This window comes from Pezoporus flaviventris, unplaced genomic scaffold (assembly GCF_033815535.1).
Source record: "Pezoporus flaviventris isolate CSIRO_AGI_PZ_B2104156 unplaced genomic scaffold, CSIRO_AGI_Pfla_v1 ptg000010l, whole genome shotgun sequence".
Classification (NCBI taxonomy): Eukaryota; Metazoa; Chordata; class Aves; order Psittaciformes; family Psittacidae; genus Pezoporus; species Pezoporus flaviventris.
This window is the reverse complement of record NW_026892558.1, coordinates 1650885-1677588: the sequence shown is the minus strand read 5'-3', so window position 1 is coordinate 1677588 and position 26704 is coordinate 1650885. Positions and strand designations below refer to the sequence as shown.

General features: G+C 40.3%; 1 protein-coding gene across 11 annotated transcripts in view; it reads right to left on the bottom strand.

The window, feature by feature from the left end:
- The window catches only part of DYM (dymeclin), a 224463-nt gene that overhangs the window by 81671 nt on the left and 116088 nt on the right, over positions 1-26704 (bottom strand). For 10 of the 11 annotated variants that reach the window (XM_061450486.1, XM_061450488.1, XM_061450489.1 and 7 more), the window contains one exon: positions 11306-11470. The exons of the other annotated variant lie outside the window; for it this stretch is intronic. In XM_061450486.1, coding sequence (XP_061306470.1) covers positions 11306-11470 — 165 coding nt within the window. The remainder of the gene's footprint in view (positions 1-11305; positions 11471-26704) is intronic. 11 annotated transcript variants of the gene reach the window in all.

The window sequence follows — 26704 nt, the reverse complement described above, 5'->3', positions numbered from 1 at the left end:
AAAAAAAACGCAGCAAGAACAAACAAGTTACCCAGACAGTTTGTGGAGTCACCATCCTTGGAGATATTAAAAATGGACACAGCCTTGGGCAACTGGCTCTAGGTGACTGTGTGTTGGCAGGGGCATGGTCATGACAATCTCCTCCCAACCAATTTGGTGACTCTTTGAAATGACCATGAGCACAGTTGAGACAAACAACAAAATGCAGGCAATGCTGCCGGCTGGAAATAAACACCACGTCAATGTAGAAGCCAAGCAAAACCACAGCTGCGCTACAAAACACTTTGGGAAACACAGAAAATTTATTTTGGGGTAAAATCCTACAGCAGCAAAGGGATGGTTTGGTGATTAACTAGAAGAATTCAACACCAGAAAGATCCAATTTTATTTATTTATGAGTTTTTAATTTCTGCTGGGTGAATGCTGCAGAGAAAGCAAGGAATTGTGTCTTTTTGCACTTGGAGGAAAGTAAATATCTATATTGAATTCTCTTAAAACTATTCTGCAAGACTGAGGAGCAATCACAGCAGAGCTCACAATAAAACTCCAAATTAAGAAAGTACAACTCTTTGTTTGACCATGCTCTACCAAACGCATAACAAGAACTTCTGTGGCGTCTAACAGCCAGTAGGGTTGATATTCACCTTCAGTAGAGTAGACGCTCCTGGGAGGCTCACTTCTTAGTAGACCACTAATGTGGACTGCACTTCAATCTATGCAAGATTACAAATAAGAGCTGATTTTTCACCAATTGGAAGTCAAAAAAACTATCAAACTATTGAGGACAAGCAATTTCCCTTGGAGGCACCTTCTTATCCCACCTACAAAATTCTGTTTTCCTCTTTCATAAAATATTCTGATAACTATTAAGTAACATAGATGAGCTGCACGTAACACACCTAGAAGTATCTAAAGTGGTCAAGTATGTGAGGCAGGAACATTAAATGGAAACTTGAAAATCTTCTTTCATTACTGTACATGTATTGAACTAGTTTTCAACTAGGCTGACGCCCCATAAAGCTTTTCCAGCGTTTAGAAGAAAAGCCAACTGCTAATCACTGTCCTGGAGGTTACACTGGGGCTGCAGGATTAGTCATCTTTGGAAACCACTTGTGGTTGTTCTTATTTTCCTCTCCCACTGCTTTTTCTGATCTGTGGCTGGTGCAGTGGGAGCATTCTCATCAATGTTTTCTCACAAGTTCAGCTTACAAACACGAAAGAACAAAAACACTTAAGAATAGCTCACAGCTCTCAACCCCTACATCCTGCTGTAGAGTGGGGATCCAAACCCTCCTTACACAACTTAAATTAATCCTTTGGAGGATTAGAATAAAAAGCTGACTAATTCCCCTCCTCCACTTCCCCCCCACTCCCCCCTGCGTTTCTTGGCCAACTAGGCTGTGGTGAGGGATGGCAATACCAAAATGGGAGGAGAAATAACACTTATTGTAGTCAGATACCCTGGCAGCGATCAAGGCCAGGTTGGACGGGGCTTGGAGTAACCTGGTCTAGTGGAAGGTGTCCCTGCCCGTGGCAGGGGGTTGGAACTGGAGGAGCTTTAAGGTCCTTTCCAACCAAAACTATTCCATGATTCCATGATAAATAGTCCTTACTAACTCTGCAGATCTGGAGTGTTTCAGGTCATTGCGATCAGTATGGATGCATCCGGATGACAGTTTCCAAGTCTTTAGCAGCTATACCTCTGTTAATCAAGTCTCAGTGTTCCCTGTTCCTTCCATCCATCCCCTTTCCTTCCCATCCTGCCCCATGTCCAGAGCCAGGCCAGGTCTGCAGGACTCTCCAACTCAGAGGCTCTGCCTTCATTGCAATGTTCTTACAACACCTCACTGGTGGCACTTGCCTCTTTGCCGGAGAATCACTAACTTAAGCTGAATGGCTGGGCATCTGAGAGATCACCCAGAGCCACTCCAGAAGGAGAACCACAAGGATGATGCTTCTAATCGCTTACATTGGTAACAAATTATAAATAAAGATACTATTTAAAACAAACAAACTTTCCCACACTGATGCACCTTGGAGCTGCAACTAATTAGGAAAATGGAAACTCTCAGGTATTTTTACTAAGCAGTTCTACCCTGTGGCTCCTGTGCAGAACATCTCTGCGGAACATATCAAAACACTTGCTTTGAGACAGTCTGGGCTTACTGAAAAAAATCGGAATTTTACTGAATCAGATTCCTCTCTTGGACTCATCATTTTTAAACTAACATAGCATTATGCATCCTGAAGTCAGCCGGTACATCTAGCACAACGAGGTGGACTTCAACAATCAACCCAGAATCTGCAGACTACTCAGCCACACATTTTATGCACCATATCCTGCTAACCAAATCACATTTCAAGTGAAAGCTACCTACAGTATTAAGAGTATGTTGTGAGGTTTCCTTTTTTAATTTTTTGTTTTTAAACTGCACTATTGATTGTTGGGTTTATTGATTAAAAACTACTGCTGAACTAAAATTTTACACATTTTATGGATTGGGATACTTTGCATGCAACCTTAAAAGCCAAGCTTGTCTCCTATTGATAACATAAATCTCTTGTTGCTTCTGTTCTTCAGAGTCCTTTGCCAAAATTTCATTCATCCCCACTGTTCATATGCATGATTTGAATCCCTTAATCACTTACTTGTCTCCAAGAGCTGTCTGCAAAGTTCTCTGAAATATTTTAGTATTTATGGCACTACTCAGTTCGAGGTAGACACCTAGATGTCTCTCTGTATGGATTAAACACTTAATTCTCAATTTATTGCAAGACGCAAATACTTAAAAGGAAAAAAACCTGAAGTATACATTCTGATGTTTAACTACAGTCATTCTGGTTGGAGCACCTTATCACAGTTACCAACTGTGGCAATTCTAGCTGCAGTCAGTACTTTCCACTAGTTCCATCAGCACTTAAGGAGTGCTGGAATCACAGCTACAGCCTGTTGATTACAACGAAAGCGCATGATAAAGAGGACTTCTGCATAAGCCAAAATGTAGCTTTGGTGAGAATCTGTGCTTCAATTTAACAAATCGGAAGATGTTTCGAATCAGTAACATATGTTTGTTATTTTCCAAGTGAATAATTTTCTATATTTAGACAATAATTACACATTTTACTAAGTTGCCTTCACTAGTCAAAGTTCATGCAATGCTGTCTGGGAAACCAAAACAGACAACAGTGCATCACCAAATGGACAAAACAGAGAATAATCCATGCTGCAGTCCATGCTGCCAGTGACAATGACTTATTGAAGCTGCTGGAGAGGTAGAGGTGATGTTCTGCACCTTAGCAAAGCCAGCAGACACTACACAGAAGCTGAACCTCAGTAAGGCTTTTTGGTCTTGGACTGACAGAAGATTGGCTTACGTGAGCATAAATTCTTTCTGCTTTCAGCTAAAAACTATTAAATCATATTCAGTCTGACATCCATTTTATTAGCGTTCTCCTGAACTCTTCAGGCAAGCTATAGAGTATTTCTCTTTATAGTTTCCAAACAATAGCTTATTTACATACTTATAAAAGAATAAGACACCCTCCACAATCCTGATTAATTGCCAGACATTACGTATGAGTGCAAAACCCCCAAACTCTGAACATACTGCTACGATGGAAATGTGTGAAAGTAATTTTGTTCCAATTTCATCTCATGGGAACGTGGGCTCATAAGCATTCAATTAAAAATAATTCCGTCTGATTGAGATGTGTTTTAGTTTCACATGCTAATGTGGTAGAATGCGTCTAGATCATGTCTGTGATAAATTTTTACCAGGGTGGGAGGAATAAAGATTATTTTACAGAAAGAACACAGATCTTGCAGTTTTTCCCTTTCGATTTCATTATTCTTTTTGGTGCCTGAGAACGTAGGGTTTTGGCAAATAGTGCTGTTTTGTACTCTTTGGATCACACCACCTGGGGGACAGTACCTGAGAAGATAACATTTGTAATGGGAAAATTCTGACTCAAAATGCAGCTTTTTAAACAAATCTGTAGGACAAACAAAACAACAAAATCCTGCATGGCAATCTGCCTGTAACTCTGATTTTTAATGCCAGAAGAAGCCACTTTGATCAGCTCGTCTGACACAGGCCATTGGAATTCCCTCGGCTACTTCTTCCTTCAAGTCCAATAGCTGTGGTTGGACTCGGACATATCTTTTAGGAAAGCAGCCAATCTTATCTAACAATTACAATCTTGGGAAATCCAGAGCCCTTGTTAAACTATTCCAAAGAATCATCCACCATGTAAAAAAAAAGGATGAACCAGTCTCAATTAGGTTTGCTTCCATTTCCAGCTACTGGAGTGCATTATACTTTTGTGTACTAAAGGGCCCCTTATTAAAGGATTTATTTGGCCTTAATCTGTCAAATAATTTCAGAGTACTCATAAAACTGCCCTAGAGTACTTTCAAGTCCTTTAAAAACAATGCTACCTAGACCTCTTACCCCAAGTGTGTGCCCTACATGAATGGAATTCAAAATACCAGGTCTTTGAAAACACGCTTTGCCTGCAACAGGCTTATGCAGTTACTCTCTGATATTGTCAATCTTTCCCCTTTATTGATCACACCTTCCCTAAAAACTATCCTCAATACACTATTCTAAATAGGTTAGGAGTTAAACCAATGCATGAGGGTTTCCACTAGATGTGCACCCCATGGATGGGTATCCACTTAAAAAGCATTTTGAGACCTATGAACTCAGTCCTCCAGGATTTTTCACCCACCAAACACCCACAGCATTGATTTGGTATCTCACTGGTTTCTTGGGTCGATATGCTGTGCACGACGAAGACAAAGAATTTGTAATAGAATTATTTATAAACCATTCCCCACCGCCAAGACACTCAATGTTGAGTGTAAAGTGATCCTTCCATAATAAAATAACCCAACCTTTCAATAAAATTATCAGCAGCTGACTAAAAATCACAATAAAAAAGCAATAAAACATTAAATTATTCATTCAGCAGACCTCTGACCGTATTTTGTTTTAATTCTATCTTATTTCCCAAAGGAAAATGATTAAATAAGCTGGATTTCAGGGAAATGCTCCACACCACCCAGTGGCCAAAGAAAAAGCCTCATCTGCTGCTGGTGATGGAGATCAATAACTGAGTCCACACAAAATATTTTGCATGGAAGTTCAGAGAACAGTTTCCACAAAAAGTTAACAGCTGCTCTATAGAAATCTCAGCATCCTAACAAATCAGCCTGCATCCTCAAAGAAATATTAATGTAGTTTGATAATATCTTTTCTTCTTTGTTCATTTTTACTTATTCTTACTTTTACTTACTTCTTAAGTGAGTTAATGAAATTGTCAGATGTTTAAGGCCTAAGACATTTAAAATGCACGTAGAGTCACTACTGAAATCAATGATTATTCCAGCAACCCACAGCACTGCTACGCATTGAAAATAAAAAGTAAAAAATGGATACTAATACCATCTTTGAGTCTTTAGGTTTAATACTGGCAAAGACAGCAGTTGGAATTTGTCAGGGTACAGATGATCATGCTAAGAAAAAAACGTTGTTAATTGGCACTGAAATGCACAGTCTCCAACTCTGGATGAATAATGACCTACATCTCAACACGAAGAAAAAATTCCCAACTAGCCCATAATTATACTCTATGATAAACCAATGATACTGTGATCCCTGAATGGGTACCAATTCCAGTCTCATCAGCCTTCTGGCTTGGCAGAATGCTGAGTGGAGTACAAGGAATAGTGTTTGTGGGAACATAAAAGAAAAAGAAAAGGACCAGGACCCACAAACGGTAGGTCAGATGCCAGGTTTGGAGGCAAGGTGCAGAATCTTACTAAAATATCTGGTAGGAAAAAAAAAAGGTTTTAAGAAGTATTTTCAAAAAAAGTGTAGCTTATTCTTACGTTTATTCTAATTTATTCTTAGAAAGTACTTAAATCCACCAAGATTTTTAGACCTTTAGATTGCAGAAATACATATTAAAAAAGCCCAACACCTCAACCAAATCAATTTTTAAACTAATATTTCTACCATTCCAAAAATAGTTTGCTTCAGTGATAAGTGAAGAGAAGCTGTTTCTTGCTTGTGATTGATCAGGACACTGCCATTTTCATTATTCTATTTTCTAACCCTATAAAATAAGGGGTGCAATTCATAAGAGATGAAAAAGCTGTTGTTCAAAACTTATAAAGACTTACTCACAAATTATTTTCCTTCTCTCACAGCTTTTATCGAGTTATTCACCAAAACCTCTTTCAATAGTTGCTGTGACTGACGCCCCTTCCAATATAAGACTCAAGCATAATTTCGTGCAGAAGTAAGGTGGGGTTTTTTTTGTCACCTTTGGCTATTGGCTCATTCTTAAACCAATGTCACCTGCCTACACCAATTAAAAAGACATTTATCTTTCCCACACCACTTTGGGTAGAACCCTACCTGCACTGACTTCACTCTGGGTGACTGGCTTGCAGAGACAGCCGTGTTTAACCAAGGTCCGACACCAGAGACCTTCTCATTTAAATGACTGTTAAAGTCAAAATAATACCACTAATTGTCTTGACTTCTATCTTTACCTGTTGTCACACCTACTAGATGTTTATAATACAACAGCTATTATTTCTCAAGAATGCTTTCATTCTCCTTACATGATGGCCACTTTCAGTATCAGCTCTTAGGGGTTAAGCTCCTAAGGATCAATATTTGTTACTTCATATATAAAATATCACACTAAGAAGTATCAGAAGCGATATAAATTATTTCCAAAAGTTATAAGTAACTGAGTGCTTTAACTGGAAATAGCAGGAAAATAGAAAAGGACCATTCTTCAGAATGTTGAAGAGGCTCTGGAAGAGAACACCCAGATTTCTTATCCAGAGAGTACTCTTGCAAGGCTGATGTACTGACTATTTTACTTGCAGTAACTTAGGGTGAGATTTTTAACTTAACTGCTTAAAGCTGAATGCAAAAAACGCTCAAAATGATCTACAGAATCAGAGAAAAAGAATTCACACCTGTCAATACTCATCTGAAAGAATACTAATTTATGTACTTCTCCATATTGCATTAAACCATGCAAAGAACGTTTAAGGTTCAACAATAAATGTTATCTGCCACGCTTCTCCCCACCTACCCTTCACAGACTAAAACCAAAGGAAGTATGTAAGACTTGCAAATGTTTTTAGCAGCTTTTGAGAATTATACTCTGATTCCTTTCCTGTACATACCGAAGAACAGGACAGGTATCCACATCCTGGCAAAGGACTGTCTATAACATACAGCTGGACTGAAAACAGCCCTGAGGAGAAGGACTTGGGGTGCTGGGTGAGGAGAAGCTCCCCATGACCCAGCTTCAGTGAGCGCTTGAGCCCAGAACACCCCATGTGCTGGGCAGCAGCCCCAGAGCGTGAGCAGCAGCTCAGGGAGGGGATCCTGCCCCTCTGCTGCGCTATGGGGAGACCCCCCCTGCAGTCCTGATCCAGCTCTGGGGCAGCAGCACAAGAGGGACGTGGAGCTGTTGGAGCGAGGCCAGAGGAGGCCATGGAGATGCTGCGAGGGCTGGAGCAGCTCTGCTCTGGAGCCAGGCTGAGAGAGCTGGGCTGGGGCAGCCTGGGGAAGAGAAGGATCCTGAAGGGGAGACCTGAGAGCAGCTCCAGTGCCTGAAGGGGCTGCAGGAAAGCTGGAGAGGGGCTTGGGACAAGGGATGTAGGGACAGGCCAAGGGGAATGGCTTTAACCTGCCCGAGGGGAGACTGAGATGAGCTCTTAGGCAGAAGCTCTTCCCTGTGAGGGTGCTGAGGCGCTGGCACAGGGTGCCCAGAGAAGCTGTGGCTGCCCCATCCCTGGCAGTGTTCAAGGCCAGGTTGGACACAGGGGCTTGGAGCAAGCTGCTCTAGTGGAAGGGGTCCCTGCCTGTGGCAGGGGTTGGAGCTAGAGGAGCTTTAACCTCCCTTCAAACACAAACCAGTCTCTAGTTCTATGATTCTATGAATTCCCAGGATCCAGCCCCAATGCCCCAGCACAACACACACTCCAAGGAAAAAGGAGCTGACAACTGGTTAATGAATACAAGTTGGTGTTATGCACTACTTCACCATCACATTACAGCAACAGAAACATTTCTGGTAATTAGCAGATTTTTTCAAAGCTAACTTCCAAGGCCCTGATCCTGCAAAGACTGCACATTCTTTAATGCAATTGCATAATTCCATCAACACTGATGGCATGGGAGGAGTATAGCTGCAAAGCTTATCCTCTACAGGCTTCAGACAATGTGCCAGAACGTTTCTGAAAGGGAGTATTAAAATCTTATTAGATACATTTTCCTGTTTAAACTAACATAGTCTTAAGTAATAAAAGATACGTAAAATGGCTAAACTGTGAATTTGACATCATATTTCTTTGGTCTTTTTTTAAACTCTGGGCAAAAATACTCCATTCAAAAGAATCCATATAATTTTTCATTTTGCTCTACTGCTTCAGGAACATGTTTACTCAATTTACAAGGCTCAGCAAAACCATATTTCCTTCTTTCACACACACAATGTTAAGCTAGCTATGAAAATAAAACCATCCTTAATTTGTTCAGCATCCCAAAACAAATCATTGCTTGTTAACTGCCTTTTGCTAGTACATGCACTAAGCCAGTTTCATTTTCAAAAACAATTTTCCTGAGATTGACTGCAACCAGAAGAGGTTTAAAACAAAAAGGGAACACACACGAGCATAAAAACATCACACGACAAACACGCAATACAAAAGGAAACCATAATGGTAAGGGTGGGAGAATATATTTCACATCACGAAGCAGTTACTGCAAGAATCAATGAACAGCACAGCCACAACAGAATTATTAGACAGATTACAATCCCTGACTCAATATTTATGCTATGCTAATGCATTGCATAATAAAATAGGTATTGTATCTCCTCTGTTTTTATCATTTGGAAAAACCACCAAAAGCAACACTGGTACTAAATCCCAGTCAAAGCTGCCCGGAGTCCTGGTGCTGTGGGCTTCCTCCCTGCAGGACACTGGAATATATGCCACATACATAGTGTCGATAAATTTTCCTTCCCCTCTCCCTCACTTTAACCAGGGTTAGCTGTTCCGTGAGTGTGGGATACAGTGTGCCTATAGATTTGATAGGTCACCACCAGTATCTCACAAAAATCAGCCTTTGTAAGTGCTTTAATGGAAAACAGTAGTTATTAAGTACTAATTAGTCAGTGCTGTCACTCTAAAACTGCCTTCGTATTTCCTACTTTAACTAAGACAAAGTAAAATACAGTAAAACAAATTAATTCCCTCTCCTTACCTCCAAATTAAAAGTACAACTGTTCACGTGCATATTCACATTTGCACACAAAACGTATTGAAATCGTAATAACAACTTTAATTCTATGGGATGTCTAAAGACAGGCAACATCATCCGCGGTAGCAGGACAGCGCTAGAGACCAGCCATTAGTCAAGGCTAAGTTTTATATTATTTACCAGGAGCACTGCAAAGAAGCCTGAGTGGGAGGGCTGTAATTTATAAATCACCATGATAAATAATTCTCTGCCGTTTGTAATTTATGCATCCCATCTCTTCTCTAAGTAGGATAAAATATTGCAGTACTTACTATAGGATGGATGCACAGATTCCCACGAAACACACTTTTGACACCTCCATTTATGCCACTGTATTTAATGTTATTTATGGACTTCCATGGGCAAGTTTCCTGAGCACACACTTTTCTAGCCATATATCACCAGAACAACAACAGAGAATTAGCCACTAAAACCTGCTACCTATATATTTTTCTAGCAGCATTTTCTATTTCAAATACTCCATCCTCCTCCTATCTCATAAAAGGATAGCCTGTAATGAAAACCTGAGATTTTACAATCTCCCTGGCTGATATATTCTAATATATCTCAACTGATGCGTAACTCCCATTTCAGAAAGTAATACCAGCAAACTATTTCTCCATCAGTTTCAGTATGAAGACTAATTAAACAAACTTTTTGCTCTAAAAACTTCAGAAGCTGGATATATAAAACTGCATATAGTGTTATCACTGCTTATTTTCATCCACAAAGCCACCTGAGAGATGCAACATCCATGGAGTAATAGTCTCCCAAGCATGATTCTGCCAACATAATGTTGTAGCACTGCCATTGTACAGAATTACCAAAATTTCAGTGAAACAAGCTGGAATAATTAAGCTATTTCTTTAATGGTTTTGGGATATCACTCCTACGTGTAAAACATTCCATCATAAACAAGATTTTGCTGTACACTGTGCTGATTATTATTATTCATTTTTAAATAATGCCTTTGAAATCTTAGGGGTTTGCCTACTTTAATACTGTATCCCTGTTCCAAATTAATGTGGAGAACGCCCCTGGGACAGCTAGATTTTCATCTCCTGTTGAGATCCTTCAGTGTGACTCTCCATCATTATGTACCGCTATAAAATTTCTTTTGTACAAAAAGAGTTATTTCAGCTTGCATGCCGTATTTTCTTCCCTTGACAAATCAAAGCTGGTTTTACTTATGTTTACTGTGTGGTCTACTGCTATTGTACGCCGGCTTAGCTGGGAAGCTGCATTTCCACCCTGGATGTTTTCCATGTTCTGATCAATTTTGTCATGCAATTTTTGCCTTTTTTCCCCTAAAGCTTCTGGCATCTTGGTTAATATATTTTATTATCCACAGCGTCAACAGTCAAATAGTAAAACTTGAATTTTCACTTGGAGTAAACAGCTCAGAGAAAACATTTGGGTACAGCAAGTTGAATTTATTCTCAAATTCCTGCTATTTTGCAGTTCCTGTAGAGCACATATAACCCTGCACCATGAACAAGGATTTTACGTTGTCATTTTGGGCTGGTGGATTCTCGTCATTCCCGTTCTTGAAAAGCAATTTATATAGACAATGGGCGTCAATGAAGTATTAGACACTTACATGTAAGACGACTTACATCTCTCCACTAATTCCAAACAAACTACATAATTGTATAGAAGCTTCATGAATCACAGCTTATGCTCTTATGTCATAGTTTTGGGAAAAGGATTAAAATAGTTTAACATGAAAAGCATTTAAAACTTCCAAAGGCCACACATTATATATATATATATAATAAAAAAGAAACAAAAATGTTATCAGACATTAATTTCTACCACATTTTTAGGACCTATATCAAGGATGCCACAAAGACACAAAACATCCTCTTATAAATTAACATTATTCTATTCATCAGTTTACTGAAAACATGCACAGACCAGTCACAGAGCATGCAGCATGCAGTAAATGGAGAGCAGAGGTTAATAACCTGGAAGCATAGGATCTGAGAATGTGAGAACAAGTTAAAGACAAGAGTTCCTCTCCATTGTCACTGAGGGTCGAGAAGCAATGCTGCAGCGTGGAGCAGTGAGAGTGGGGGAAATACAGTTTGTCCAAGACATATACATATCTCCGCAAGTGGCGGCAGGTATAACTGAAAGACAAGGGTAAAGGGAGAAAAAACAGAAAAAAGAGGTATTTTCCTTTAAGAAAGCTAATTCATGGTTTAACGTCCCTTGGTTTTTGTGCCAAGAGTCAATGGATGATGCCAAGAAAGCAATGGAGCAGTCTGACATAGAACAACACAGTTTCAAAGGACAGACAGATCCGTTAACCCATGCCCATTCACCGGTGCTGTCACTACTGCAAAGGGACAAACTGGATGAGAACGTGGCATGTAATGGGAGGAGGAGAAACTACCCAGAAACTTCACCCAGGGGTTTCATGCCCTGTTGGAACAGACACAGTGTCAGACAGGGCCAGCAGCACTGCCATCCCTTCACTGACAGCTTTGGTGCCATCACCTCCTCCTGCCCCAGCATGGATGGGACTGAGCACAGGAGGAACCATTCCTGTGGGCAGGCAGCTCTCAGAGCCAGCTCCAGGTGTTGGTGGAGCTGCTGGCTCACGTGTTACACTTTGGAAACCAAACCTCCAAGAGTCACCTGCCCTCTTGGGTATTCATATATATATATATATATATATATATATATATATATATATATATATATATATATGTATATGTATAGTACAGCCCGTGCAATTCTGTGGTCCCTCCTTCCACCATTTCAGACAATAAGGGTAAGGCAGTTCCTGTTTGCAAAGGTGAACTTATTTATCAAAAGGTGTGATTTTAAACTCATACCAAGAGCAAAGCAATGCCATAAACCTGCATTTTACAACCTGTAACACAGCCACGATGACCAACATACCTTAAATCACAGCAAAGACTAAGCATCTCCATTATTTAAATCCTCTAATCTAAACCTGTGTTAAATCAAGGCTTATATCCCTCAAAAGATATGTACAGTAAGAAAACTTCTCATCCAAATTCCACTGACTAGTTGAGGATCCTGAGTTTGAAATCATGTAGTTGAGCCACCAGAAATCAGTTTTCCAGTAGCCACTGGACCTACAGTTACAAGTTACTGAAGTTTCTGTTCCCTGTACGTTTAATGGGGCACATTACTTCTACTTTACAACAAAAGGCAATCTTTAACTACAATACAGTACTGAAAGTTTTTAAAAAGTATTGCTGAAAAAGAACATCATATTTGATTGGTGGGGTGCGCGTGCATGTATTGTTCATGCATTTTGTTTACCCGAATGACAAAACTACAGTTCATACTGTACTAAAATCCCACACCAGAAGTAATTCCCTCTTACAAAAAGTAAAAGCTATCTGGTCAACCCTTTGACAACACTACAGCGCCAAGTTCCAATAGCTAAGAAGTAGTGCCTGATTACATAGGTCTAGGAAATCAGAGTTGACTACAGTTATCACAACTAAAAGTATGTATATTCCATACGCTCCATTGAACGTTAAGTTCTTCACATTCTTTTGTTTAATAGCTGTGGCTATTAAAGCCACAGAACCCTCAAATTTTCAGATCTAAACCAAAAGAGGTTACCATCAATATTTTAGAGACTAAAGTGAGAGTATCCTTTTCTATCTGGTTGTCATCCATCTCTCACATCAGATCAGCTATGTGATTCCAGAACAAAAATTGGTTAAGAAATGAACAGGTACAGAAAAACCCAACATCATCTTTAAAATAAGTGTGGGTGCTCCAAGTGAAGCTGCTCCAAACTGACAGGCATCAAGTCAAAGCATCAAATTCAATTCTGAAGAAGTCAGGAAGCGGCATTTAGAAGTCTCCAAGGGTTTACTTCCATAGGTGTATTTTTGTGGGTTTCTTGTTTGTTTTTCTACTACACATTGCTGGTGAGGAATTGAAAGGAAGAAACAAAAACTGAACAGAACACCAAAACCAACACAAAAAAGGCTCATTTGCTAACCATGAATAATGTGTGATTTTGAACAAAAAATGTACAATGAGGATACTCTTACCCTCATGACAATCTCCTGTCCTCTTCCTCAGACCTTTTTAGATTTGTCTGAACCAGCAGTAGTTAAAATGAACACTCTTATCGTCACTCTGACCCCAGACAGGGCAGAGACCTTTGCTGTACACACTCTTCACTGTCTGTTACCCACACACATATAGAGGAAACATGTAATTTTTATGTCTGTATAAAAATTAACCCAATATATCTATATTTGTTTGTAACTTAGCACAGATTTGATGAAGGCAAACAAAGTCTCCTTTCCATAGAGTCTGGACAATCCCAAACAAGGGCATCAAAGAAGCACTCCAAATCAATGGGAGTCTGAGGTTGATGTTAGCTGAAGGTGGAGATTAGCAATGAGCTGAACAACACTCGTGTGATGGCAGAGTCACATCCCACCTGCACAGAATATCTTCAGTTGGAAGAGACCTACAACAATCATCTAATCCAACTTTCTGACCAACTCAAGGCTGACCGAGTTCAAGCATGTTTTTAAGGGCATTGTCCAAATGCCTCTTGAGCACTGACTAGCTTGGGGCACTGACTAGCTAGGAAGGCTGTTCAAGGGTTTGACCACTCTCCCTGTAAAGAAATGTTTCCTAACATCCAGACTAACCTTCCCTGATTTAGGTTTGAACCATCTCCAAGCTTCCTATCACTGGATCCTAGTGAGAGAAGCTCAGCACCTCCCTTTCCACATCCCTTCCTCAGGAAGGTGAGGCTGGTCCTCAGCCACCTTCTCTCCAAACTAGATGAGCCTGAATTCCTCAGCTGCCCCTCATCGGACATGCCTTCGAGACCTCTCACCAGCTTTGTTGTTCTCCTCTGGACACATTCAGACACACTGAAGGACCTTCATGCCCTTTTTAAATGGTGGGCCCCAGCACTGCACACAGAACTCAAGTGAGGCCACACCAAACCTGAATTCAGCAGGACCATCACCTCTTTTCACTGGCTCGTTTTACTATGTTTGATGCACCCCAGGATGTGGTTTGCCCTCTTGGCATGAATGGATGCTGTGGCTTTCTGCAGCTTTACTGAGTCTCCCTGATGATCTGGAAGCTCTCTGATCATCCAATCAACAAACAAACAAGACTTTGCTACAGATTTTTTCAAACCTGCTGTTCCTGTGTCTGTCAATGTCTCAAACAGCCACTGCAATTGGTTTGGTTTAGGCGATCATATCACTTCCGATTTTTAACTCAAACTCCATGCAATCCAAGAGGTGTATACAAGACTACAGCCACAGGTTAAACAGAAAAAAATAAGAATATTTAGAAAAAAATAAGACCCCAAAAATCCAAAAATTGTTTTTTTCACCCCTAACTTCAAGAACAGACTTGAACGAGACAACAGCACTAAGCAAAACATGCAAAGCCACTTACATCCTGATTTATTTAAACCAGAAAGCTGGTATTTTCCCTAGTGAAGTCAACTGCAATTTAAAAACAAATATATCAAGGACAAAAGCACAAACAGCACCACCAGGCTGACATCTTTTTGACAACACAGAAATGAAGTAAATCGGGCAGGATATAGAAAAACAGTACAAAGCCAGTACTCACTAATGCCCCTGTGAGTACAATGTAGTCTGAAAGGGCATCTAGAGGATTCAAAAGAAGAATTCCCAGTGCTAATGTTTAAGTAATTGTAATTCGTAGTCTTCCTCTTGGTGCATGCCAGATTTTATGAAGGATATAAATCTTTAATGTTACTGAGAAAACATAAGGTCTTGAAGACATACGTGCCACATGTATCAGCTCAGAGAAACTAGATTAATCTGCTGCAACAAAAAAAGCCAATTCTGCTAAGCCTGATTAAATATTTAGGTCATATTGTTTCTGCAGCAGAATTTGAAAAATGCACAGCAAATAACATCTTTTGTGGAGTTTGAAGACTTAATCGCTGTATTTTCCAAAGGCAAGTTACGCTACAACACGACTTCATGGGAAAGCCAATGTGAAAGCTTTATTTAAATAAGAAACAATGCAAGTAGAAGCTAATTAAACTAGTACACTTTAGTCAGCAACTCAAACTACCTATGTACATGTGGGGAGAATGTTGTGATGTGCTGTGAACATTCTACTGTTGTTCATGCTGGGTAACTTGTGTTCTAGGAAGTCCTGTTAGTCCTTTCTCTTACGTTCCCATACCAAACCCAAACAAAACATATTCTTGTACTCAAATACTACACAGATGATAACAATTTATTAGATCACTCTGTGAGAATGGTTTACTTATGCTCTGCCTAAAGTATCACCTATTAATGTTATTTCATACAGTATAAACACTGGAAAGGTAAACCATCAAAAGCCTTCTTCCAAAGGTAAAATAGATTGAATACCTCATCTGAAATTGGAATTTCAGATTGAAGTTTTCATTTCCCTGTAGAACTCTGCTGCTGATGACATGACTAACAGTGGTGCTGACGAACCACAGCAGAAAGAGTACTATGTATTTGGTTTTCAGTAACAAGACTGTTACGAAAACCTGACATGCATATGCCCATGGAATTGTGGTCTGGGGTTCTTTGGGGTGGTTTTCTTTCAATGTGGTATTAGCACAATTAAGCTGCTTAAAGGTACAATAAAAGTCGGCACTGGGGATGCAGGAGATTGCACTGGCCTTCACCATACTAGAACACTTAACACAATTCCTCCTTTTGCAGCCAGTTTCAGTATGTTTTTAACTATTCTTACCTTAAAGAGTCCTAATTAAGGTTGAAAAGGACCCTAGGAGGTCTCTAGCCTGACCTCCTGGTCAAAGCAGGGTTAACACTGAATCCAGGCCAGACCAGGGCTTTGTCCATTTGGGTCTTGAAAGTCACCAGGGACAGAGACTCTACGACTTCTCCAAGCTGCCTGTCAATGCTTCCCTGACTATGACGAAGTCTTGTCTTCCATCAGGCTGGAACCTCCTGCCTTCAGGTCATGACCATTCATTCTCATCTTCCTGCTACACACTTCTATAAAGAGCTTGGTTCTGTCTGCTCAGTAACCCACTCCTATGAGTGCAGGAATGCTGCTAACCCTTCCTCTGAAACTCCTGCCATAGCCTTGCCTTGACACCTTCTTTTGTCCAAGCTAAAAAAGCCTAAATCCCTCAAGCCCATCTTCCCATCTTCCAGAAAGATCTCCAGACCCCAAACCATTGGGGAAGCCTTCTACTGAACTTGCCCCAGTCCAGAAACACCTTTCCTGTGTCCAGGGGCCCAAAATCTGGCTGCAGTTCTCCAGATGTGGTCCAACAGACAGTCAGTGGTCTTGCAATAGCGAGAGTCCCAGATGTGTTTCATTAGGTCCCCACAGACATGTTTGTGTCAGTACTCAAGTAATCTCTGACTTGATCCTTTTTCGCTACTAGTACTTTCCTTCCTCTTGATCCTCATCTAACTTCCTAACCTAAGTAAGAGGGTGACTTCTCTAAAAATACTTCAGTCTTGCAGGCCTGCTTTTGGGATACAAGTATCCTAAATTTATATCTTATAGCGTAGAGTGATGACAGGATTTTAAATTACATTATTGCAAAACAGCAGCCTGGGGGCGAGGGGTCCTTATAGGGTTAAAGGTGCTGTAACAACACGGAAAAGAGAAGCATGAAAATTATTTAAATACTTAAGAAGTGATTATTTGTGATAATGTGTCAGTTCCCATGCCCTGAAGCAGCACTCTGTCACAGTACTGGCCAAGTGTATACAACAGGCTTCTGAGAGGAATATTATCTTTATGCATGAAAGTATTTATAGTGAAGGAAGGCAAGGAAATGAAAACCAAACAAGTTCTGGAGATGTTTGATAGACTGAAAATAAAATTATAAATATATGAGATTCTGCTATGGAAAGGCCAAATTAGCCCTGTACAGATGAAGTTCTATAAAGAGAACAAAAGAATTTGTATATTAGAAGCAGACACAAGCAACTGATGACCCGTAACAAAAAAAGGATATGAAAGAGCTCAGAGGAAGCATCTATTCAGCACTGATGTTTTGGACAAAGAGCAAACGCTTTAATCACCCAGATGCACCGGTTACTTGGAAGGCACGCATCCCTGGCAGCTTAAGAGATGCTACTATGGGAATGCTGCTTTTGAAACCTCCTGTGCTTTTATCCTTTGGCTAGACACTTGTGATAATTCACAGGCTCTGCACGGGATTACAGGAGGTGCCTACAACACCCGCATTAACACAGACATTTTCATCTCAGTCTGCATGAACCTGAAAATCCTCCATTGGGAAACAATGGCTACAGCACCGCAAGAGAGGGCACTGCTTCTCTGAGCCCTCGCCCTGTTCTACCGCAGCATTCACCCATCTGAGCCCATGTAAATTGCAGCATATGCAGAAAGACTTCCTTGTGGACACAAGAGTACAATTAACAAGTTACAGAAACATGTCTCTACACAACTTCACAGCAAATTTATTTATTCATTGCAGAACTAAGTGTATTTATTTTACCTAAAAGCCTGTTCTTTCCTAAACTTGCTGAAGGCCATTACCATTAAAAAGAATGAGTCATTCAACAGTTGTAAAGAACTGATGCACATTAAAGTTGTTAAATCTCCATTCTTTCTTCCCTACCTATAGTTTCACCCTCCATTTAAAAGTGTCAGATGTTTCAAAGTGCAATATTCTCTTTGCGAGCCACACAAGCTACGTGAAAGTGTATGGTGGTAGGAATCCCAGACTGGTTTTGGTTGAAGAGACCTTAAAGCTCCTCCAGCTCCAACCCCTGCCATGGGCAGGGACACCTTCCACTAGAGCAGCTTGCTCCAAGCCCCTGTGTCCAACCTGGCCTTGAACACTGCCAGGGATGGGGCAGCCACAGCTTCTCTGGGCACCCTGTGCCAGCACCTCAGCACCCTCACAGGGAAGAGCTTCTGCCTAAGAGCTCATCTCAGTCTCCCCTCGGGCAGGTTAAAGCCATTCCCCTTGGCCTGTCCCTACATCCCTTGTCCCAAGCCCCTCTCCAGCTTTCCTGCAGCCCCTTCAGGCACTGGAGCTGCTCTCAGGTCTCCCCTTCAGGAGCCTTCTCTTCTCCAGGCTGCCCCAGCCCAGCTCTCTCAGCCGGGCTCCAGAGCAGAGCTGCTCCAGTCCCTGATCATCTCCATGGCCTCCTCTGGACTCACTCCAGCAGCTCCACATCCCTCTTGTGCTGCTGCTCCAGAGCTGAATGCACTTCTGGCTTTGATTCAACAAGTACAATCTTGGCTCGAGTGCTTAAGAGACTCAAAAATTTCATAAACGGTTATCACCTATTCCTAAAATGAGTTAAAAAGCCAGTTGGAAAAAACATCTCTTAACGTGGGGTCTGAATGAACCAAAAAATTTCCATGCGTGGTGGAAAGGAAGGTTTTCAGGAGCAATTTGGAGGGCACCAACACACTTAATTTGGGTGTAATTAGTAACAGCTCTGCTTCCCTACTGGCACCCACTCATACCTACCCCAGCTTCACGTACTTGGAAAGTAAAATTAGTCCACTGAACTGCAATGCTGGAACAATGTTAGACATATATAACGACACGAATTTAATGAGAAATAAGCATCAGCCTGACAAGAAAGAAAAAAAAAAAGATTTCATAATCAATACTTTTTGTTTCATACTAATGCTTACTTACAGCCATAATACTATTTTAATTGTCAGATAAATCCACGTAAGTTCATCACTCATTCAATTCTTTAGATCACAGCCCACAGGTTTTTTCCAAAGAGATAATTTCTAAAAAGAAAGAGTACACATTGTGTCTGAATAAAGCAGATAATGAGCCCAATACCCTGCAAGTGACGATAAAAGGCAGGTTCACTCAAGTCATTATCTCAAGTCACCTGTAAGTACGTTCCATCCAAAGCATACTGAGAAGACAAGGTCACAGCTTCTAGGATTCTACCAGAACAGCAAATAATAGTTTCTAAGAGATAATTAGAACACCCTGTTTTTTTTTTAAATCTCAGAAAATCTTTTGCAGGACAATTTATTGCTATAAAACAAGACTATAAGATTCACATCTTCAGGGTACTATACCTTAGACAACCAAATCCCAAATAACACAGTAGTATACAACCCAGTAAACATTTTAGTGGCCTTGACCTCTTCTTCCAGGCCAGGTAAAAGAAATCAAAATTGCACTAGCTGGACTGGAATAATACTATTGGCTTTCTTATTTTTGCTTCCTTTCCCTATTAAACATACAGAAAACTTAAGTGCCATGACCTGGAACCTCAGTCTACTCTGCAAATTCATCTGTAAAACAACAGTGGAAATGTATCGCAAAAAAAGTTATTTCTGTACAGGTTTCCTCAAGTATTTCTTTCCCTCCATTGTAACACATTTGCAAGATCATCAGTTTAAGAAGCTGTAAGGTTCCACTAAAAAAGGAAAAGTTTAATCCCCCAATTTTAAGACTATTATCAAACTGTACTGTTTTCAAAGAGCTTATGTGGCATGACAACTATGAATGGGACATTCATAATAATTAAAGATGGGACAACAGGACTTTCTACCTCCAGACTGCCACTTTGATAAATGCAAGTATCTGTGTGATGCTCTAGATTCCCTGAGACAAGTATCAAAACTTCAACAAATTTCACTTCTACAGCTTCAAGACAATGAGGACTGTACAATTTCCTGGGCGGCAGAAGAACAATGAGTTGTAGTAATGACTTCCTCCCAGAAAATGACAGTGCTACCAGGATGGCTATGTCTTACCAGTCAGCAGAAACACAACAAGTGGTCAAGGGAAGAGCAAATTGTCTTGTCTGAAGCTGAATTTTGTAGAGTGGCATGTATTTAGATATTAAAAACCTTTTCAGGCCAGATGAGCAATAAACAATGGTATTTGTAAGGAGTCCTATGCCGTGACATGCAAAGCAGAGAATAACAGTTCAACCAACCTGCTCCACGTGAGAAGACCCCAAGACAGAGAGACGTAATCGTGTGCCCAAGACTACTCTATGGTTCACAGCATTCCAATCTATCTCAGAATAAGCCTATGAGCCGATCCATCTGGGAATTCTCCATAACCCATGAGCTTGGGGGTCCCAGGCTCTGAACACTTCTAATGGCATGCAGGGCACTCAACTGCTCACACCAGATGGGGTTGAGGGTATTACTGTCCCATCAGGTGCCCACTCAGAATCCCCAGCAGGTTCAACCAGGCTTAAACCAAGTTCAATGATATTTCCATGTTGGAAACAGCTGATATCAGCCTAAAACCTCACCTCCATATGTTACACACAGGCAAAAACAGGCAAGCCCACATGGAGTACTCCTCTTTCTGTTTGAACATTTGAAGCAGTACTTTAACACTGCTTGACTGTGATGACACGCAATGCATGGTAACAAAGGATGCTTCACTCCTTTTAAATATTAACCCCATTATGTTTGGATTGCTAAGTCGTATCAACAAGATGACATTTGCTACTAATATTCTCATTTCCCATATCTCATCAATAGTCGTCTCCCCTTTTGTCGCAGCCTTTCCTACTAATTGCAATGACACCTCCCAATTTTGAAATGGCTGATCAGCTTATAAGCTTCCCCACAGCTAATCTAGGTCAACATGCTACTAATAAGGCCAGCATATGTTTCTTTTATTTAACTCTATTCAGATCTTTATAGATTGCTTCTGTCTCCCAACAAAAACCACCCCAGAGATTCGGGAACCTCTGTACGTGTAACTAAGAAGAGTGCAGAATGGAGGATGAAGGGCCTAACAACCACCTGCAAACAGACTAGCATGCCTGTGTCCGCAAACAGCTTGTGAAAGAGCAATCCAAAGCTACCCTAAGGTTGACCAGTTGATGTAGAAATCTCTCCAGTTATCCTGCTGTGCTTACTTCTACTACTGACAGTCCGCAGAGTAAAAGCACAGCTCAGTCTACAACAGAGCTGTTGGATGATCTGCTTGCACAATGTACTCTTTCAAACACGGCCTGAACATGAGAATACCATGAAATAAGAAGTTCTGAGAAGCTGTTAGTTTTCGTTCTACTTTATTAGTTGTTGAAACAGCTAATAAAAATGGGATTACCACTTTTGTAACTGTACTGCATGGGGGATAAGAAAAAATATTACTATAAAGCAGTTTCTCATTAATAAAGAATCATTTTATATCCAGGTTAGATAATAAATGTCTTCTCCTCTAAACTAAAATGCTACAAAACTATTTTCAAAGTTAAGCAGCACTAAAGTGTCCTTGAGGTTTTTAATTCTTATTTCTGAGGCAGTGTCAACCAGTCAGTTCTATGGCCTTCCATACTGAAGAGAATTTATTGCTGAAATCTAAGTCTTACAGCACAAGGTAAATGACAGCAAAGTGAAGGACAAGGGGAAGGGGGGTAAATCAACACAAATATTTCTAAGTAACAAATTCATCAGGCAGAGTACTATTTGGCAATGAAAGTTTGCTGGGATGAAGAGGTCACTTGCTACTGCTTTACAACCAACAACGAAAATCAAACAAGCTCATTGAGCGGCAGATAAATCACCTGAAGCTGTACCCACAGAAAGATGCTTCCTGTTTACTTCAGAGACATGATGTCTGTATGAAAACATTCTGGGACAGGAGTTACCAAAAGTCATTGTTTGTACCAAGAGATCCTCCCAGGTACTGAATCAAAGTCCAGGGCTGCAAGGCATACTACACACTCATGCCCTGCACCATGAGCACCGCCAACAAAATCCAACATACACCCAACATTAAAGACATTTTCATTTAAAAAACTTAGGAAATAGTCATACTGTTGAGATAACTTTCATCAAGGTTAATTTCCCTCTAGCACAGCCACACTCCACAGGTGATGCAAAAGAGAATTAAAAATTACCTATTGCTCCTGAACAGCTCAGACCAGAGATATTTACATTTTACAATCAGAAACCATGGATTTGTGAATAAGCCTCTCTCAGTATCTTCAGAGGCAGACCTCAATGGTTTAGTGAAACTGTTCATTAACATCAATCCCTTTCTTTTTACTTTTCTTTTTGTTAGAAAGAAGAAGAGGGCAGCTGATGCTCAGAGGGTTCAGTATCTAACAGGTCTAGCCACAGGATATTAATTCCAAGCACCCCTTTTAGAGCTTAATCTTTTATTATTGTATAACTTGACTTGTGAAGTCTCTTGATCTACACTGGCGTGAGAGCAGAAGCAGCCTCTTTTCTCTAGGGTGTGCTACTATGAACACTCTATTACAAATAAGAGGTCAGTAAACTTGAGACTTAATTTAATGGTCCAATTAAGATTTGAACCCGGAATATAAAATCTACTAATCGCTCCTACAGTGGCATTAAAGCCATTAAAGTCTGGGCTCCCAGTGTGCGTGGTATGATGCAAACCTGTATGTTTCAAAGCATCCTTGGAGCCACACAGCTCTAAGCAACAGAAATCCCTTATTACAACAGTAATAAAAGAAGGAGGGACTAGTATTCATGTTCTCTGTTAATAAAGGTATAGGTTGGCTATTCTGCTACACGTATATTTTCTTTTTTTAATGAAAACTGAAAGCTGACTTTTCTGAAATTAGATTTTTTCCAAAATAGTGCTTCACAGGGTCAAAGGGTTCCAACCCCTAAATTCTGAACAATTTTAGGAAATTCTCTGAAAAATAGCTCTAATTTAACACCATTCACTACCCTGCTCTAAGAAAGAAGTCAGCAAGGTGAGTTTCGCAGAAGTACTGCATACCGTATTCACTTAATTTCTTTTGCTCCATTTACATATCTCATTTAAAGTTAAAAATGCTGACTAAGCAAACATTTAACTGTTTAAAAATCATAATTCCTGTATAAGAAGCAACTCTTTTGTTCCTACACTTTTCAAATGAGAATTAAATTATAAATCAAACAGCTTTGAAGCATTCATGCAGCAACTTGGGGTTTTATTCCAAGTTCTTCTCCTTAAGAAGTGCCTCTGATTTGGGTAATTCTATTTCACTATTTTTCTGCACCAACTGTCCCATTGCAGTCCTCCAGCAAAAGAGGAAGCTGCATGTTAAAGAGCTTCCCAAAAGCACCATGGACATCAAAGCAAAATAGGCAGGAAAACCAGAATGCTCACAGCATGCAAAGCCACATGGGAGAGAACTTTGTTTATCTTCCTATGCCAGCAACTACATCTCATTATTGACACTGCTAACAAATTTATTAAGCAATTGTAAGTTCTTATTTTATCACGTTCACACCCCAAGAATTTCAGATTTTTCAGTCGAACATGGCCCCTAATAACAGGTCAGATCACAAGTATCTGCTGCATAAATGTTTTTCTTCTTTGCTGAACACACACACTGAACTACTTGAATAATCAAACTCCTACCAAACTCAAGATGTTTTCTATACACAGAGATCCTTGCTGAAGAAACTGCAGGTTTAAAAAACACTTCACCTATATATATATAAATATAAAATAAAAATATTTTTGATAAATACTCATAAGGCAGCAAAAAAAGCACCATGGTATCAGATGTAATTAACACATGCATCACAGAGTTATCATCACAAACACAGCAACATGTGAAAAAATGGATTTGTTTCCTCCTTATCCCCAATTTCTAAAAGCAACAACTCGCATAATCTAGGGGAAAGCAGAGGGAAGTAATATGATTTCTTCTTTTAAAGACAATATGAAAATTGACAATAATAACAACTAATCTGATTACTTACAGCCTATAAATGCTAGGCAGGAAATACAGTATGTGATACACTCTATCAAATAACACAAGGGATATTACAAAGATGTTCAATTCTATAAAGATGACTGTAAAAGGAAAATACTGCAAGAAAAACATAGCTACTTTATTAAGGGGAACTGTGAAATAACCAAAATTCACATTCACAAACCTAACAGATATTTACATTGTAAGCAAAACGCAGTCTCGGAAAAGCAGTGAACTTCCTTCTGCAGACAAACTACTTTTCATTTCTGCAAATCCAAGCACTCAAGAATTATACCAGTACCCAAGAATAAAGCACACATCTAAATGATTAAAAACTGTGTGCTAATATAGAAAAAAATAAATAATTCACAACATGTTTTAATAATTAACTTTTTAACCCGCAGTTACTGCTTGGATCACAAATGTTTTACACTACTCTGGCCATTTTACTCAGAGGAAGCAGAGACATCATTAAATAAATGCCTGATAAACTTGCAATCATTGAGAAGTTGAAACAACTTGAAAACAATGAAATCTGGATGCACATTGTTCCATGCGTTCGACACTGTCCCACACAACATCCTTGTCTCTAAATTGGAGAGACATCAATTTGATGGATGGACCACTCGGTGGATAAAGAACTGGATGGATGGCCGCACGCAAAGAGTTGTGGTCAATGGCTCAATGTCCGGCTGGAGACCAGTAACGAGTGGTGTCCCTCAGGGATCGGTGTTGGGACCGCTCTTGTTCAACATCTTTGTCGCTGACATGGACAGTGGGATTGAGTGCGCCCTCAGCAAGTTTGCCGATGACACCGAGCTGTGTGGTTCGGTTGATACTCTGGAGGGAAGGAATGCCATCCAGAGGGACCTTGACACGCTTGTGAGGTGGGCTGATGCCAACCTCATGAAGTTTAACCATGCCAAGTGCAAGGTCCTGCGCCTGGGTCGGAGCAATCCCAGGCACAGCTACAGGTTGGGCAGAGAAGAGATTCAGAGCAGCCCAAGGGGAAGGACTTGGGGGTGTTGGTCAATGAGAAAATGAACATGAGCCGGCTTCAGTGTGCGCTCGCAGCCCAGAAAGCAACCGTATCCTGGGCTGCATCAAAAGGAGCGTGACCAGCAGGTCAAAGGAGGTGATCCTGCCCCTCTGCTCTGCTCTCGTGAGACCTCACCTGGAGTATTGTGTGCAGTTCTGGTGTCCTCAACATAAAAAGGACATAGAACTGTTGGAACAAGTCCAGAGGAGGCCACGAGGATGATCAGGGGCTGGAGCACCTCCTGTATGAAGATAGGCTGAGAAAGATGGGGCTGTTCAGCCTGGAGGAGGAGACCTCCTGCCTGGAGACCTCATAGCAGCCTTCCAGTATCTGAAGGGGGCCTATAGGGATGCTGGGGAGGGACTCTTCATTAGGGACTGTAGTGACAGGACAAGGGGTAACGGGTTCAAACTTAAACAGGGGAAGTTTAGATTGGATATAAGGAGGAAATTCTTTACTGTTAGGGTGGTGAGGCACTGGAATGGGTTGCCCAGGGAAGTTGTGACTGCTCCATCCCTGGCAATGTTCAAGGCCAGGTTGGACAGAGCCTTGTGTGACATGGTTTAGTGTGAGGTGTCCCTGCCCATGGCAGGGGGGTTGGAACTGGATGATCTTAAGGTCCTTTCCAACCACTATTCTATGATTATATCTATATCTATATATAGATATATAGAATCTATAGATTCTATATTTTTAAAAACTAGCTACATGGTTTCATATGAAGGAATATGAAACACAGAGCTCCATGCATCTATTATGAAAATTCAGAGACTTCCCTCAGAAAATATTAAGTTAAATGACCTCTTATGAGAAATGCATTTTCTCCTTATGCTATATGTATTTTTTACTCTCTGCAGGACTAATGATAGTAAGCTTTCTTCTCATCCAGCATGAAATTTGCTGATCAAAGACACTTGCAGCTGGCATGCACTTAATACACTGCAGCAGCAATAAAACATTTCTACAAACTCATATATTACAACTTAAACACAGGTTTCAACCCAGCATAATCTTAAACTGAGTTTAAAAAGTGTAGTTTAAATCAACATCATGTATTCTTGTTCTTAAAGAACCTCCATAATTATCTTCACTCAAGAAAATCCTGACAGACTTCTATAAGAGGAAACTGTATCAGAAAAATTAAATTACTAAATTAGGAAACTGCAAAAACAAAACGGTTTTGCTGGCGAGGTGAAACTTCTCAAATACAGCAGCACCTGTCAGAATGGATGGGAATTTTTCTTAGTCGCTTAAGAAGCATAATTGACTCTAAAAATTGATGCAGACTTTGCTGAAGAGAACAAAGGAAAAGAAAGGCTTCATCCTACTCCCAGATGAGAGAAGGCAGACTTGGGGATCCACAGTGATACAGTCTCTCTTTACAAGCATGGATATTTAAGCACAACACTTACAGCTGCATTTAAAAAAAAAAAGAGAAGACAAACCCAAAATTGAGCAAATCTAGTGTTCAGCGTTATGCTCCAGGGTATCATACAACTACCAGGCTGGCCAACCAGTGAGAAGTAGGGTGGCTATCTCTGCTTCTTCCACTCAGACATAGAATAGGCATGGCCAACTGTAGGTGTCATGCTTTGTTCTCCTAACAGGTACAGCAGGTCTACAATGACACTCAAGCA